We start from the raw sequence: 13,797 nt of genomic DNA, 5'->3' as shown, positions 1-13,797 counted from the left end.
AGGTGGGATGCAGCCATCCCTCCCAGCCTCCTGAGCCATCAGGAACATAAACCTTTACGCCTCCCAGGGCGAGGGCTGGTCTTTTAGATCAGCACACCAGTGACGGCTTCATCTCTAAAATTATGCTTCCTAAAGGGATGAACTGACAGCAGTCTATATTAATGCATTCAGTAGCCAATTCCTGTAGAAATTTGAGTTGAACCAAAAAATGTATATTTTTCATTGAGACTAGAAGAGTTATTAAAAATATATACAGAACTTTTTATAAATCAGACTACTGTATTTGGTGGATAATAATTTTAGAAATAAATACTTTACGTTCTTGAGTGTGAGTCGGGTTCAAGTGACAGCTATCTCCAGTGCTGTGCTGTCTTGCAGTGAGAGGACATAGAATTTAGTTTGAATATTAAAAAAATATGATTGAATACGTTTTTACAAATCTCTGGGAGAAGAGGTAAATTCCCTCTTTTCCTTAACCACTTCTGACTCCTCCCTCCCTCCTTCCCTCTCTTTCTTTCTCTCTCTCTCTGTGTCTCTGTCTCTGTCTCTCTCTCTCTCTGTCTCTGTCTCTGTCTCTCTCTCTCTCTCACACACACACACACACACACACACACACACAATGAATGAAATAGATTTGTAAAGAAACTAGATCGTTGTCACATTGGTTACATTCGATTCTGGCTTTCAGTCTTGGGTGCATTTGAGAAGGCAGAGGATCCTGATTTATCCTTGTCTTTCCCCTCCTCTCTGCCTAAACAAAATCAGAATTCCCAGCAGCAGCTGACAAGCTAAGTTAGCACATCCAGTCCCATCTCTCCAAGGCCCCCCACCTTCATCGGTGGTCAGTTTTTGACACCACCATCTTGCACCCGGTGTTAGTGGGCTGGGGGCTGCAGCACATCTCAGATTTCAGTCTCTGGAATGCTCACCAGCTCTTGGCCTTCACAGAAAGCCAGGGCTGTGTATGTGGGGGCCTCCGTCTACATGCCCGGGTAAGTGTAATTGCCCAACCGTGTGTGTTGTTTCACCAGCAATAAAAATCCAGCAGGGAAATGAATGCTAAAATTAGTTTGTCCTTTGACAAGATCTCCCCAGTTGAAAAATTTTTGTTTATCTATATGACCGAGCAGACTTTGCTAAAATCGAAATTAACTGCCTTGTTTAATGGTGCAGCAGATTGTGTTTTGAAGAGCTTCCACTGAAATCTCCTTGAAAGGACATTTACTCTAGAAAGTCTAGCCTCTGGCAGAGTTACTGCATTTTTCTGTAGGTGTTTTTTTTTTTCTCCTTATGTTAATTGTAGGATGCACACATGAAGTCCACCACTGGACCCAGGGTCACTACATCTGTTGGGTGACTGGGTGGATGGGTGGATGGATGGGCAGATGGGTTGACTGACAGGTAGACAGTTTAGTTGCCGTATGTCTTAGATGTCAAATTTGCTGACATTTAAGAGGAAGAAGAACCTGTAATCGGTTTCCTCCCAAAATGTTTTTTGCTAAACTTCACCCTGTGGCTGTATCTTTGGGCTTCATTCAACACAAGCAATATTTATTAAGCACTTAGTATGTGTTAGGCACATGGGATATAGATTTGAACAAAATGAAATAGTCCCTGCAATCAAGGAGTTCACTATCCAGCGTGGGAACCAAGCATCCAAAAGTCGTTACACAAATAATTATTTAACTGCAGCTGCAATCGCTGGGGTTTTTGGGTTTTCTTTTTTCCTTTTTCTTGAGGAATAAGTCAGATACCATAAAATTCACCATTTTAAAGAGTACAATTCGTTGGGTTTTAGTATATTCACAGGGTGGTTTTTATCATACAGTTGAGTGAAAAAAGCCGGTCTGTTTTGTTGTTTTGCTGGTGCACAAACAATCGGTTTGACGGACTTCAGCAGATTTTCCATTATGCTGGCATTGTGATCATTAATGTCATAAACGGGGGGTGAATGGGGCCATCAGAGAAGTCAGTTCAGACATGGTATCCTGGAAGCTGCCCTAAGGGAGAGTTCTTTTGACCCAAAACAGAAGCCCCTTCTCACCCAAGATGGCTTCTGTGAAAACTTTCTTCTCTGACCCTAAGTTGACCCTACTGGTTCTGGGAAACTTCCACAGCATCCTGTAAGTGCATTTTTCTAAGAATATATCCTAAGAAGTTCCTAAACTAGAGGTGGAAGAATCTCAAGGACTGAGAACCCTCAGAATCTACGCCATATATTCTAAAGCCAAGATACCAAAGGCAGTGAAACGTTCCATGATGAGCTCAGCTGACTGTTGCAGCAAAACAACCACTCGTTCATTGGTCTTCTTACTTCCTATTATTTAACTTGACATGCAAATCACTTGCACTTTCAGATGCATTGCAGGTCAATCTGATGGGACCTGTGTGGGAATTTAAGGGATCTGAGTTGGATTCTGGCTCTGCCCGAATTTTGCTTTGAATTCTTGTTCTCCTCTGGAGATGGGGGTGATGGCACAAGCAGTCTCCTTTGTGGGGTGTCGTGGAGGAGCCAAGGTCCATGAAGTAAAGCTGCTTTGGACCTGAACTACCTCCTACTGGTAACTAATCTTTCAGGAACTGGTCTGATTGATAGATAGTCAGCCATCTATACAGAAAGTTTCAGGGGTCTCCCCTTCCCCCTGACTGATTTCATCAGAAGATAGCTTTGTGGCATCACCGAGAGATCTAGAAAAGTAAAGGAGCATTACTGTTATTCAGAGAGTTTGGGACACCCCCCTTAAGACATCAGTATCAGAGGTGAAATTTACCCTTGTAGCTACTTCAAGATGATGACTGTCCTAATAACATCTTCTGTTTCTACGATCTTGTACAAATTATAGAGCACTGTGATATTCCTTATCTCACTAATTCTCATGTCCACCTTGTGATGCAGGAAGGCTGTGATATTCACACAGTTTAGATGAAAAACACAGGACTCAGAGAAATGACTTGCCCACGACGGCAAAGCTGGCTCTTGTATCCTCCATCTTTTCTTTCTTTTCATCTTAAAAGCTTGCCTACTTTTTCCACTGCACTGTTCTGTAACATTTTTCCCTATGACTTGCCGATGACTTGTCAGTTCCATTCACAGTACTTAGGTAAAACACCTGCTTGTATAATTGCTGACATTAAAAAGAATGTCATGAATGCATCTGACAGTTAATTTTATTTACTAGTTCCCTTCTGCTTCATAGGTTCCTGTGAGTTTGGGTTAATTAAGCCGACTTATTTTTGCTAGCAAGCTGGTGATCCTTTGGGTTGAGTCAGCTGAGTTATCCCTGGGCTGTGATCAGTGACAGAGCCTTGGGAAAGCCTCAGTTCCTTCCCCCTTAGAGCACAGGATGGCCATGCAGGACTTCTGGATATGAACCGCAGGATGGCACAGGACCTGCCCTTAACCATACCTTTGCGTCATCCTCTTCTTCTTTCAAAGGTACATGACCGATGGTGGACTTGGCCTCTACACCCGCCGCCTGAACCGGCTCCCTGATGGGATGGCTGTGGTGCGGGAGACCCTGCAAAGAAACACCTCCCTGGGCCTCGGAGATGCTGACAGGTAAGCCTGCTCCACTCGGGGTTGCTCAGGTGTGGAGGCCATTCCAGAGGGGCCTGAGAAATGAGGGCAGTGATAGTGAGAGCGGATGGGTGCTACCTTAACCCACCAGAGGCTGGGAGGCCTTGAAGCTGGGCCTCTGGTTAGGAGCTGGCACAGCAGGAGGGACAGGACCGCTCACCAGCTCTTGCATCCTGCTTCTGGGTGGGATGGTGCTTCTGACAGCACGAACCCAGCGAGCTCAGGCTGGGCAGTTTTTGTTGTTGTTTTGACTGTTGCTACTGCGTCTTTATCAGTTCAGCAGGCCCTGGGGATCTGCTTTGCTTCCTCTGTTAGCCAGCTTTCTAGGTATTGCACCTCGGAAGGAACAGAGTCCCTGGTGATGCACAGAAGGTCTGTGTGTAGAAGAGAGCTCTCCTGGCCATGGCTGAGCAGGCTTCCCGGTAATTCTCTGGTTGCCTGGTGATAGGAGGCAAGGCTTAACCATGTAGCTTTATACACTGCATGCTGAGTAGTTGACATGATAGGACTTGACCGGTCTTCATTGCTTCAGAGACAAAAAGAGCTTCAGAAAACAGTATAATAAAGAAGAATATTTGGCCTCCAAGTTTCTAGTCTTTACTCTGACACAAACCAATTCTATGACCATGAGCAATTTATTAAAGAAGGGGCTTAGACTGTATGATTTCCAAGATCCCTTCCAGCCCTGATGTGCTATATTTCTAGATTTCAATACCCTTTAATGATCTGACTGTTGAAGGATTTTTCTGGCATACTTGACTTCTTTCCATATCGGGGTTGATGAGACATAACATGGAATTTTAAATTTATTTTTGGCTGCACTGGGTCTTTGTTGCTGTGTGCGGGCTTTCTCTAGTTGTGGCGAGCGGAGGCTGCTCAGCGGTTGTGGCGCATGGGCTTAGTTGCTCCGCAGCATGTGGGATCCTCCCGGGCCAGGGCTCGAACCTGCGTCCCCTGCATTGGCAGGCAGATTCTTAACCACCGCGCCACCAGGGAAGTCCCCATAACATGGAATTTTGACATGAGTGGTTTGAAATCACTGTGCCAAGTGTTTGTATCACAAGCGCAGCTTCTTACTATTCTCTTAGCAGGACATACTTTTTTACAGTAAACACGGAGTTGCTTAGTAAATCTATTAGCATAAAGTGAAGGCCTTTTTCCCCTTGTAGCGAAAGCAGAGTCTGCGGTAGGCAGTTTAATTTAATGCTTCATTTCAAGGTTAATGGAATGATCATAGATCACAGCTGAGCTTGTTCCCGCTTTTGGAGGTGGAGGAGTTGGGTGGGGACTGGAGAGATGGGTGGCATTTGTTCCGTTGTTCCAGCTCAGCCCCTATGGTGGGACCAAGTAGACAACAGTGTCTCCTGGTTCTCTCCAAGCTGGAATTGCTCAGATGTGATCATTTAAGACTGAATGGATAACTGACCAACTTTTTTTTTTTTTTTAATGAATTTACTTACTTATTTATTTTCGGCTGCATTGGGTCTTCGTTGCTGCACATGGGCTTTCTCTAGTTGTGTCCAGCGGGGGCTACTCTTCATTGCGGTGCGCGGGCTTCTCATTGCGGTGACTTCTCTTGTTGCAGAGCATGGGCTCTAGGCGCGTGGGCTTCAGTAGCTGTGGCACGGAGGGCTCAGTAGTTGTGGCTCGCAGACTCTAGAGCGCAGGCTCAGCAGTTGTGGCGTGCGGTCTTAGTTGCTCCGTGGCATGTGGGATCTTCCCAGACCAGGGTTCAAACTCGTGTCCCCCACATTGGCAGGCGGATTCTTAACCACTGAGCCACCAGGGGAGTCCCCTGACCAACTTGTAAAGAAAGAATTCAGATGGCTTTAAAAAAAGGATGTAATAATGCTTACAAATTTTCTATTTTATATAAAAGTTTTGACCTGTAGGCAGTGAGATGTTCTGCATTATTCTTGAATATGTTAAATTTCTTTATTCTCCAAAGTTAGTGTAAACAGACCATAAGAATTCTTTATCTTTGGCTAAGTTGAAATAGCAGTAGATTTGTTTCTTTCAAGTTCCTCACGTAAATCTCTTCCCCAAACTATATTCTAGATGAGGGTGTCCCAAAGTGAGAGGCTAACATTAATAGTACAGGAAATAATTTTAGATGGTAGACAGGGAACTACTTCTTTTTAACAATTACATTTTAATTGTAATTAAAACAATAATAAAAACCTTACAGCTAGCATCTCACACCCATGACTTTACAAATATTGCTTAGGGTAAGGATAGTATAAGCTTGGGATGATTTAACGTGAAATATCAAGGAAGAATATCACAGACGGTGTGCAGATATATTAAAAAATAAGAAGTATGCAAATGGCTGCAGGCTAGGTAATCCTGTTCTTATCCTTGAATTGAAAATATGTTGTTTAAATAATTTAGACAAGTGAAAAAAATATGCAGAGAACCCAGCACCTTTCCAGAATTCTTCCCTTTTAACCTGAAAAAAAAGAGCTAAGGTATTTCCGTGAAGTTTTTTAATAAAAAGACAGCCCAGTCCTTAAGGCTTCACACACAAGCAGTAAACTACATGAGTTCTACAAAGGAAATAGGAAAAGTACTGAGAGATGATTTCTGATGAGCCCTCGGCAAAGGGAAGGCAAGCACAAGAAGGGCGGATCACATCACAGTGCAAACAGGAACATCATTGATTGACCTTGGCAGTGCAGCCCCGAAGGACAGCTCTCCGGGGGACGGCCCTAAAGGACGCCGACCCACCAGGCACCAGGCAGGCCGTGGCTGTTGGCGATGGGATTTAGCTGGGGTATCTTCAGGGTTATTAAAAGTAACTGATAGGAATGTGTACCTTCAGAGTCTGGGAAACAGAGACCATATCTGTTAGTGAGTCTCGTTATGTCACCAGCCAGCTTCTGAGAAATAATAAATGACGATCGTAAATTCAAGTTGCCAAGTCTGTCCTTGATCTCCTGTCACTCTTTAGGGTTGCCACCCGTGGGCTCTAGTTTTTACCTAATAGTCATCAGGAGGAACTTGCAGCACACTAGAGCCAGCTGTCTGAGAAGGGAGGGTCAAAAGGGACAAACAGAGGTGGCTTATTACAAGCTGTTGGCCCCAGATAACAGATAACTAAAGAGAGCTTTGGCATGGAGGTCTGTGGGCTGGCAGCCTGGGAGAAGGAAGGAAAAAACAACAAGGAGGGCCCAGGGGCTGGGCCCACAGTCGCATGGTTTGTGGATCTCCGGCTGGTTGCACGCACTGCTGTCTCCTCGGAACCCATCCCTTTCTTTGTCCCCCCGAAGCACCGCTGTGGCCCTTTGCGGCATCATGCTTTAGCGAGCAGTGGATTCAGACAGTTAGATGCTCCCCTGATGGTCATGTACGTGTCATTGAGAGCACGTGGAGGACAGAAGCCAGGCTTCTGTGCACATAGATGCTGAGGAGGACTTTGCATTACTTGGTAACTTTCTTCTCAACCATTAAAACACTTATTGAACACCAGTTGCTTTTATTAATTTAGGTAGTCATAAAAATAGAAAAACTAATGCCGCGTGTTAAAACGTCAGCCTGAGACTTGAACAAAATGAAAATTGCCCTCTGACATCACCAAACAGGAAGGAGAAACTATTTTGTTTTGTTTTGTTTTTCCCTTGTTACAAGATTTTCATTGCCTTGCAAATTCTGCACATTTTAGGTATTGAGATGGCATTTCAGTTGGGCTTCAGTCATTGTATAAACTGGACTGTCTGCATTTGGGACCCAGGCCTTGGTGCTCAGAGCTGTCCCGGCTTCAGCTTGAACAGGGAGTCCCACAGTGTGAGGGTGTAGCTATGCAACCTGGTATTTGACCAGCCTGCCGAGCCAGGCCCTCCTTCCTCGGTGAGAGCATCGCAGGATCTCCACGAGCCCAGGGCACTGCTTGGCTTTGTGATTTGTGTGGAACAACGTGGCCTCCTGGCGACACATTCACAGATTCAGGCCCGACCTGGAGGAAGGAGTTGAATCCAGGCCAGAGTGCCCCAGCCAGCAGATGCAATTGATAGGGGCCCTCACCATGTGGTAGGTCCCCAACCCAGCTATTTCTTAGGCATCGCCCCTGCTGGGATATGCAGGCTAGAGGGAGCACAGATGGGAATGACTTCTCCCCTCGTCCTCCCTTCCAAGCCTGGGGTAAGGAAAACAGTGGCCCCACAAAGATGTCCCCGACTATAGCCCCAGCACCTGTGACTATGTTCCGCTACATGGCCAGGGGAATTAAGGTTGCTTATCAGCTGGCGTTGAGATAGAGTGCCTTGGATCATCCAGGTGGGCCCAATGTAATCACAAGGTCCTTAAAAGTGGAAGAGGCAGGAGAGGGGGCAGAGTGATGAGGTGTGAGAGGCACACCACCCGCCCTGGCTGGCTTTGAGGATGGAGGAAGGGGCCACAGCCAAGGAATGTGGGGGACCTGTATAAAAAGGAAAGGGCAGAGGAACAGATTCTGCTCCCGTACAGCCTCCAGAAATGAACGTAGCCCTGCCGAAGCTGTGATTTCAGTCCATGAGACCCAATTCAGACTTCTGCCTCGAAGAACTGTAAGACAGTACATACCTATTGTTTTCACCCACCAAGTTTATCATAATTTGTTACAGCAGTAATAGAAAACTAATACGCATCTTTACCAGAAAATAACAAAACACAAGGAGGAAAGGGCTGGGGTGGGAGGAATTGGGAGACTGGGATCGACACATATACGTTATTGATACTATGCATAAAATAGACAACTGACGGGAACATGCTGTATAGCACAGGGAACTCTACCTAATGCACTGTGGTAACCTAATGGGAGGGAAGTCGCAAAGGGAGGGGATATCTGTATGTGTATAGCTGATTCATCTTGTTGTGCAGTGGAGGCTAACACAACATTGTAAAGCAGCCATACTCCAGTAAAAATTAATTTTAAAAAAAAGAAAATGACAAAAACAATCGTAGTCACTATTTCCTGATGGATCGCTATATGCCAGGAACTGTGCCAAGCACCTTACAAACTTCGTGTCACTAATTCCTAACCCTGACCCTTTGAGAGGAGGTATTATCCTAGCTTCATAGGCTGTGAGAGGGTTAGGTTGCATACACAGCTAACTGTCTATCGTGTCCAAGCTGGAATTGAAACCCAGGCCCACCAGACCCCCCAGGGGCTCTCACCACCTGCCATACTGCCCGCTCAGGGAGCCCTCTGTGCAGGGATCCTTCCCTAGTTCCAGCCCTTATCTTGGTGTCATCGTTAAATGAGGCCCTACTCACTACAAAGGTAAACGATGCCCAGATGCCTGGAAAGGCGAACTCCATCCTTGAGGGACAATGCGAAACACTCTGCATTAAGAGGGAAGAGGGAATATTTCCTGATTGCTCTCCCTGCATCCCACACTTTTCTCACAGGGATACTGCAGATGGGCTGACCCTCATCCCTTATCCCATCATGATTTCAGGCCTCAAGGAAAAGGTCTTTCTTACACAGTGCTGGGCCAGTTTACCCCTTAGCCTCCTTGCAGGTTTGGAGGAGGGATGCCTGTTTGTAGATTCTGACCTGCTGCCAACTTGGGTGGTTTGCTGGAGGAGGGGTCCACAATTGTAAGATCCTAGGCCAGGGCTGATCCTTCCTTTTAATGATCCCGGAAATCCAGGGCCCACAGAACCTGCTGAGATCCTGCAGTCATTTGAAGAATTCTCCCTGCTGCCGGCTTACCACTGTAGTCCCTGAAGCATTGCTGGAGTTTCTCTACCCAGAGTTTGGGGGTCTGCAGGCCTACTTGGCTGAGCCATGGTCAAAGGAGGGCTCCCCTAAAATGCTCCCTCCCTCCCCCTCGCTGTCTCCTCTCTGTGTCTTTTGAGCACTGTCATTTCCTAATATTCCTGCCATCACCGAGGAAGCCAAGGGGGCGGGGTTTGCCCTTTTATCACTAATCACACTTCATGCCATCTCTGGCTGCCAGTATTTGAGCCCTGTTGCTCCTGCATTCATGTCGTGGGAGTGAGGGACTAAAGATCTGTACCGCCAGTGTAAGGACCCCCAGTGGGATGTGGCCATGGCGGTGTTAAATAAACCAAATTAAAAGTCGGCTTTTTAGTCACGTGAGCCACATTCAAGTGCTCCCAGGTCCCACGTGGTTTGGGGCCACCCTATTGGAGAATGCAGACACTCTTCAGTAGATAGAGAACATTTCATCACTGCAGCAAGTTCTTTTGGGCAGCGCTGATATAGACCAGCTCATTTCTATTTCGAAAGGCAGCTGTGGAGTAAAGAGAAGACATGGAGTTTGCTGTAGAGGGACCCTAGGTCTAGTCGAAACTCGGGGGGTTTGTCTCTAGAATTAGGACAGTATTCACACATGCCTCACAGGACTGTTGTGAGGAGGGCCCAAGGTGATGGTAGGGAAAGTGCTTTATAAAGTACGGGACAAAGATAAATACACTGATTATTCTTCCGCCTGCAAGCCATTCAGGGCAATCTGGCCTGTAGCCCTCTGCAGGTCTCTTACCTCTATATTTAATTAACTAATAGTTAAGCCTTCTTCTTTCTGTAACAGCTTAGAGTAACTATGTATAGTAAAGGAACAATTGTAAATTAAAAGAATGAAACATTAGGACAGAAGGAAATGTAAGTTAGAATATGACATGTATAAAAGGGAGAAAATTGAGAATACAGATATGGTCCTACATGGTTGCGTATTTGCGTGGTAATTCAGCATTGAGATTACTACTGGACTAAGTGAAAATGAACTTTGCCTTCCTGACTGTTCCCATAATATTTTGTCTTCATCTTGCCTTGCCTGGCTCAACCAGTTGATATCTCTCTCTCTCACTGTCTCTCTCTCTCCCTCTCTCCCTCCCTCTCTCCCTCTCTCCCTCCCTCCCTCTCTCTCTCTCTCTCTTTCTCTCTCTCTCCCCCCTCCCTCTCTCCCTCCCTCCCCCCTCCCTCTCTCTCCCCCTCCCCCTCTCCCTCCCCCCCCCTCCATCCCTCTGTCACCCCCAGCCCTCCCCTCCCTTCCTCTCTCATACTCCTGGCTTCTTTCTCACTGCCTCATAACTGCCTATTATACCCACTAGTGCTCCCAAGCGTTTTCCTAGTCCTGCATTCCAGGGTTATACGCATTTTCTTCGAATAAGAAAATGCCTCTAGCACAGTGCCCAGCATCAATGATCTTCATTGTGTTTCTTTTCCATCCCTTTTCCCTTTCTTCTCCTGCCCCTGTGTAGCAAGAGAACACAAAGTAGGAGAGAGTGAAAGTCACTTTCATTTTAAAGCTCATAAAAGGAGCCTTAGAGGCAAACCTCTATTTCCGTGGCAACAGGATAATAATTACTGCATTGGCCTTTCCCAAGGGCCTCTTTTCTGCTGGTACCACTGGCTTCCTTTTTAAGTAAGAGCGGCTGCATGTGGAATGGGTGGGTAGAGGCCACCTGTGCTGAATGGGGAGCAGTGCTGACAGGAAGCAAACCATCTGCACCTTAAGCCACAAAGGAATTCTCCCGGGGGGGTTGTAACAAGAAGAGAAAGAATCGTCTGTGGAGTATCGTTTCTCATCCATGCAGTGTTTTCACCTTAAAAAAAAAGGCAGAAAAGTGGCCCCACGAGAACTGTCCGCTCCCTTATATTGCGCGACTTCACAGCTTTGTTCCAGGGTCTGCCATAGGAGAAGCACATCGGAGTGTGTGTGTGTTAGGCGGCAGGGAGGACAGTTACTCCCCAAAGCACATTTTCCAGAGGTGGTGCCTTTTCAGTAGTTGCTTAAAGGTAATTTGGAGACTTGATGGTTGTCCAAAGTATGAATGAGAAGACATCTAGCAATACAAAAGCAAGAGTGACAGGTCAGGGGCTTCCCTGGTGGCACAGTGGTTGAGAGTCCGCCTGCTGATGCAGGGGACGTGGGTTCGTGCCCCGGTCCGGGAAGATCCCACATGCCGTGGAGCGGCTGGGCCCGTGAGCCATGGCCGCTGAGCCTGCGCGTCCGGAGCCTGTAAGAGTGACAGGTCAAAGAGAAACAACCAGGTACTTCCCTGGCGGTCCAGTGATTAAGACTCCACGCTTCCACTGCAGAGGGCATGGGTTCGATCCCTGGTCGGGGAACTAAGATCCCATATGCCATGGGGCGTGGCCAAAAAAAAAAAAGAAAAAGACCAAATGAGGCACCTTCTTCTGTGCTTCCTCCCCTAGAAACTTGAAACATAGGCCCCCATCCCAAACTCAGAATCTGACTACACCTGTGCCCTGGCACAGAAAATAACATCGTGCGTTTTAATCCAAGTACCTGGGCCAGTCTTTGCCTCAGTTACGATAGGCTGGGTTGTGCTGCATAACAAACAACTCCCAAGACCCACCCTCAGTATCTGGCCATTGCAGATCAGTGGGAAGCTACGTTGTACATCATTCTCACCCTAGGACCCAGGGTGCCAGAGAGGCGACTGTTTAGAGCATTGACAATGTCCATGGCAAAGAGAAGACACGCTGCCTCTCAAAGCTTCTGTCCAGGAATGGCCCCTGTAACTTCCACTCATTCGTCATTGGCCGAAGGAAGTCAGGGGTACACTTAAATTCAAAGGTGAAGAGAAGGACATTTTTGCCAGGTGCCTGTGAGAACAAAACATGTGGAGAACTCCTTAGTGACTATCATTGCTTTATTACATTACAAGTGGCAGCCTGAGCCTAATACTGCCCCCACCCCACCGCATTGTGCAACCAACTCTGAATCATGCATTTCATCACATATTCACTACATACCTATCAGATGCTGGGCACCATGGCGCCTAGTCTGACTGATGGCCTCGGTCGGGGAGGGTGAGCCCATAGATGAGGAACCGGCTGACTGAACTGGCTGAGGAATTTTAGACAATGCTACGGGTCAGTTGCATTTCAACACAGTATTTGGCCTGTATCTTGATATGTGACAGCTTACAGAAAATGCTGATGACTATTTAATATTGAGAGAGCATCTCCCATGCACCAGGCCCGGGGGATCCAAAGGTGAGTCAGGATATCGTCCCTGCCCTCAGGAAGCTTGCAGTCAAATTGAGGGGAGAGGAGCCTTAATAAGCACTCACGACACCGTGTGCCAAGTGCCAAAGAGATTTGTGGGAACTGGAAGGACCAGGGGTAGCCCTGAGGGCTAAATGTCATCCTACATTGGGAACTTGTTACTATAACGAAATGCAGGAGGTTTCTTTTCCTTCAGTGATGATTTGAGAGATCCTTTAAAAATATTACCCAAGTGTCAAAATAGGCCTGCTTGTTTCATTCTCCACTTGGGATTTTCCTTCTGTTTCCTTTAATATCCTTTGTCATGTTTGAAGAGCAGCCTAGCTGTGATTTCTGTGACCGAAATGCAGGAGCTGATGAAATAAGCCTGGTGTAGAAGGAGCTCTTACACCGGCTGTGGAGAAGTGTTCCTGGTTAAGCGTAGCCTTTAGGCTGGTCATGCTGGACAGCTGTGTTTCCGTTCAGGGTTACCTTGCATGTAAATGTATTTTCCCAAGGCTGCCTCTCCAAAGAGAAGCTTACCATGCAAGGCTGGGTGAGAGAGCGCCCTTCAGAGTCACCAGCCGCAGCCCTCTCTCACTTTGCCAGTGAGGAAATCCAGGTCTGGGGACGTGGCTTGTGGTCCAGTGACTGCTCTGTCCTCCAGGCTTTGGGGAGCAAAGTCATCTCGGCGTGAGTTTGGAGAGCGTGAACTCTGAGTAACTGATGAAAGCGCACGTTATCTCTTTGGTAAGGATGAGTGCAGTCCATGCAGTAAGGGAGGGAGTGCACTAGGAATCAAGAGTCCTTGTCCTAGACCTGCTTCTGCCACCATTGAACATCCTGGGCAAGATGCTTCCCCTCCCTGAACCCCTCGTTCCTTCATCCGTGCAGTCAGATCTGCCGACGTTTAAGGGCCTTGAGTTCCTGGGACTCGGTGTTCTTGTTTGTCATTTGAAGGACAGAGTTACAGAATGACTCAGGAGTGTGACTCACGCACACAGGGCAGGGACCCCACGAACCTTTCGGCTCTAATGATCTCGATGACAGGTGTCGTCGTGCGATGGCGTTTCTGTTAGGAGCGCAGTGTGCTCGTCCAGGGCCCCTGGTGTGTGCAGACTCAGCAGGCTGAGGGGCCTCTCTTCTTCCAGAGGAGAGAAAGCCTCAAAGTCCATCCTTACTGCGCTTCAAAGCTAAGCCACGAGGCACTTAGGGAGAGAGAGGTAGGTAACAGTGTCGCTGACGGCAGGCACAGATGAAT

The 13,797-nt window shown here is 47.1% G+C and overlaps 1 protein-coding gene across 2 annotated transcripts in view; it reads left to right on the top strand.

Moving 5' to 3' along the window:
* Positions 1–13,797, top strand: part of NAV2 (neuron navigator 2) — a 396,632-nt gene that overhangs the window by 270,491 nt on the left and 112,344 nt on the right. For both annotated transcript variants that reach the window (XM_060159528.1, XM_060159527.1), the window contains one exon: positions 3,437–3,559. In XM_060159528.1, the coding sequence (XP_060015511.1) occupies positions 3,437–3,559 (123 nt within the window). The remainder of the gene's footprint in view (positions 1–3,436; positions 3,560–13,797) is intronic.

This window comes from Lagenorhynchus albirostris, chromosome 9 (assembly GCF_949774975.1).
Source record: "Lagenorhynchus albirostris chromosome 9, mLagAlb1.1, whole genome shotgun sequence".
In the NCBI taxonomy this organism is placed as follows: domain Eukaryota; kingdom Metazoa; phylum Chordata; class Mammalia; order Artiodactyla; family Delphinidae; genus Lagenorhynchus; species Lagenorhynchus albirostris.
The sequence above is the reverse complement of the archived record's forward strand: the minus strand, read 5'-3'. Positions and strand labels throughout refer to the sequence as shown.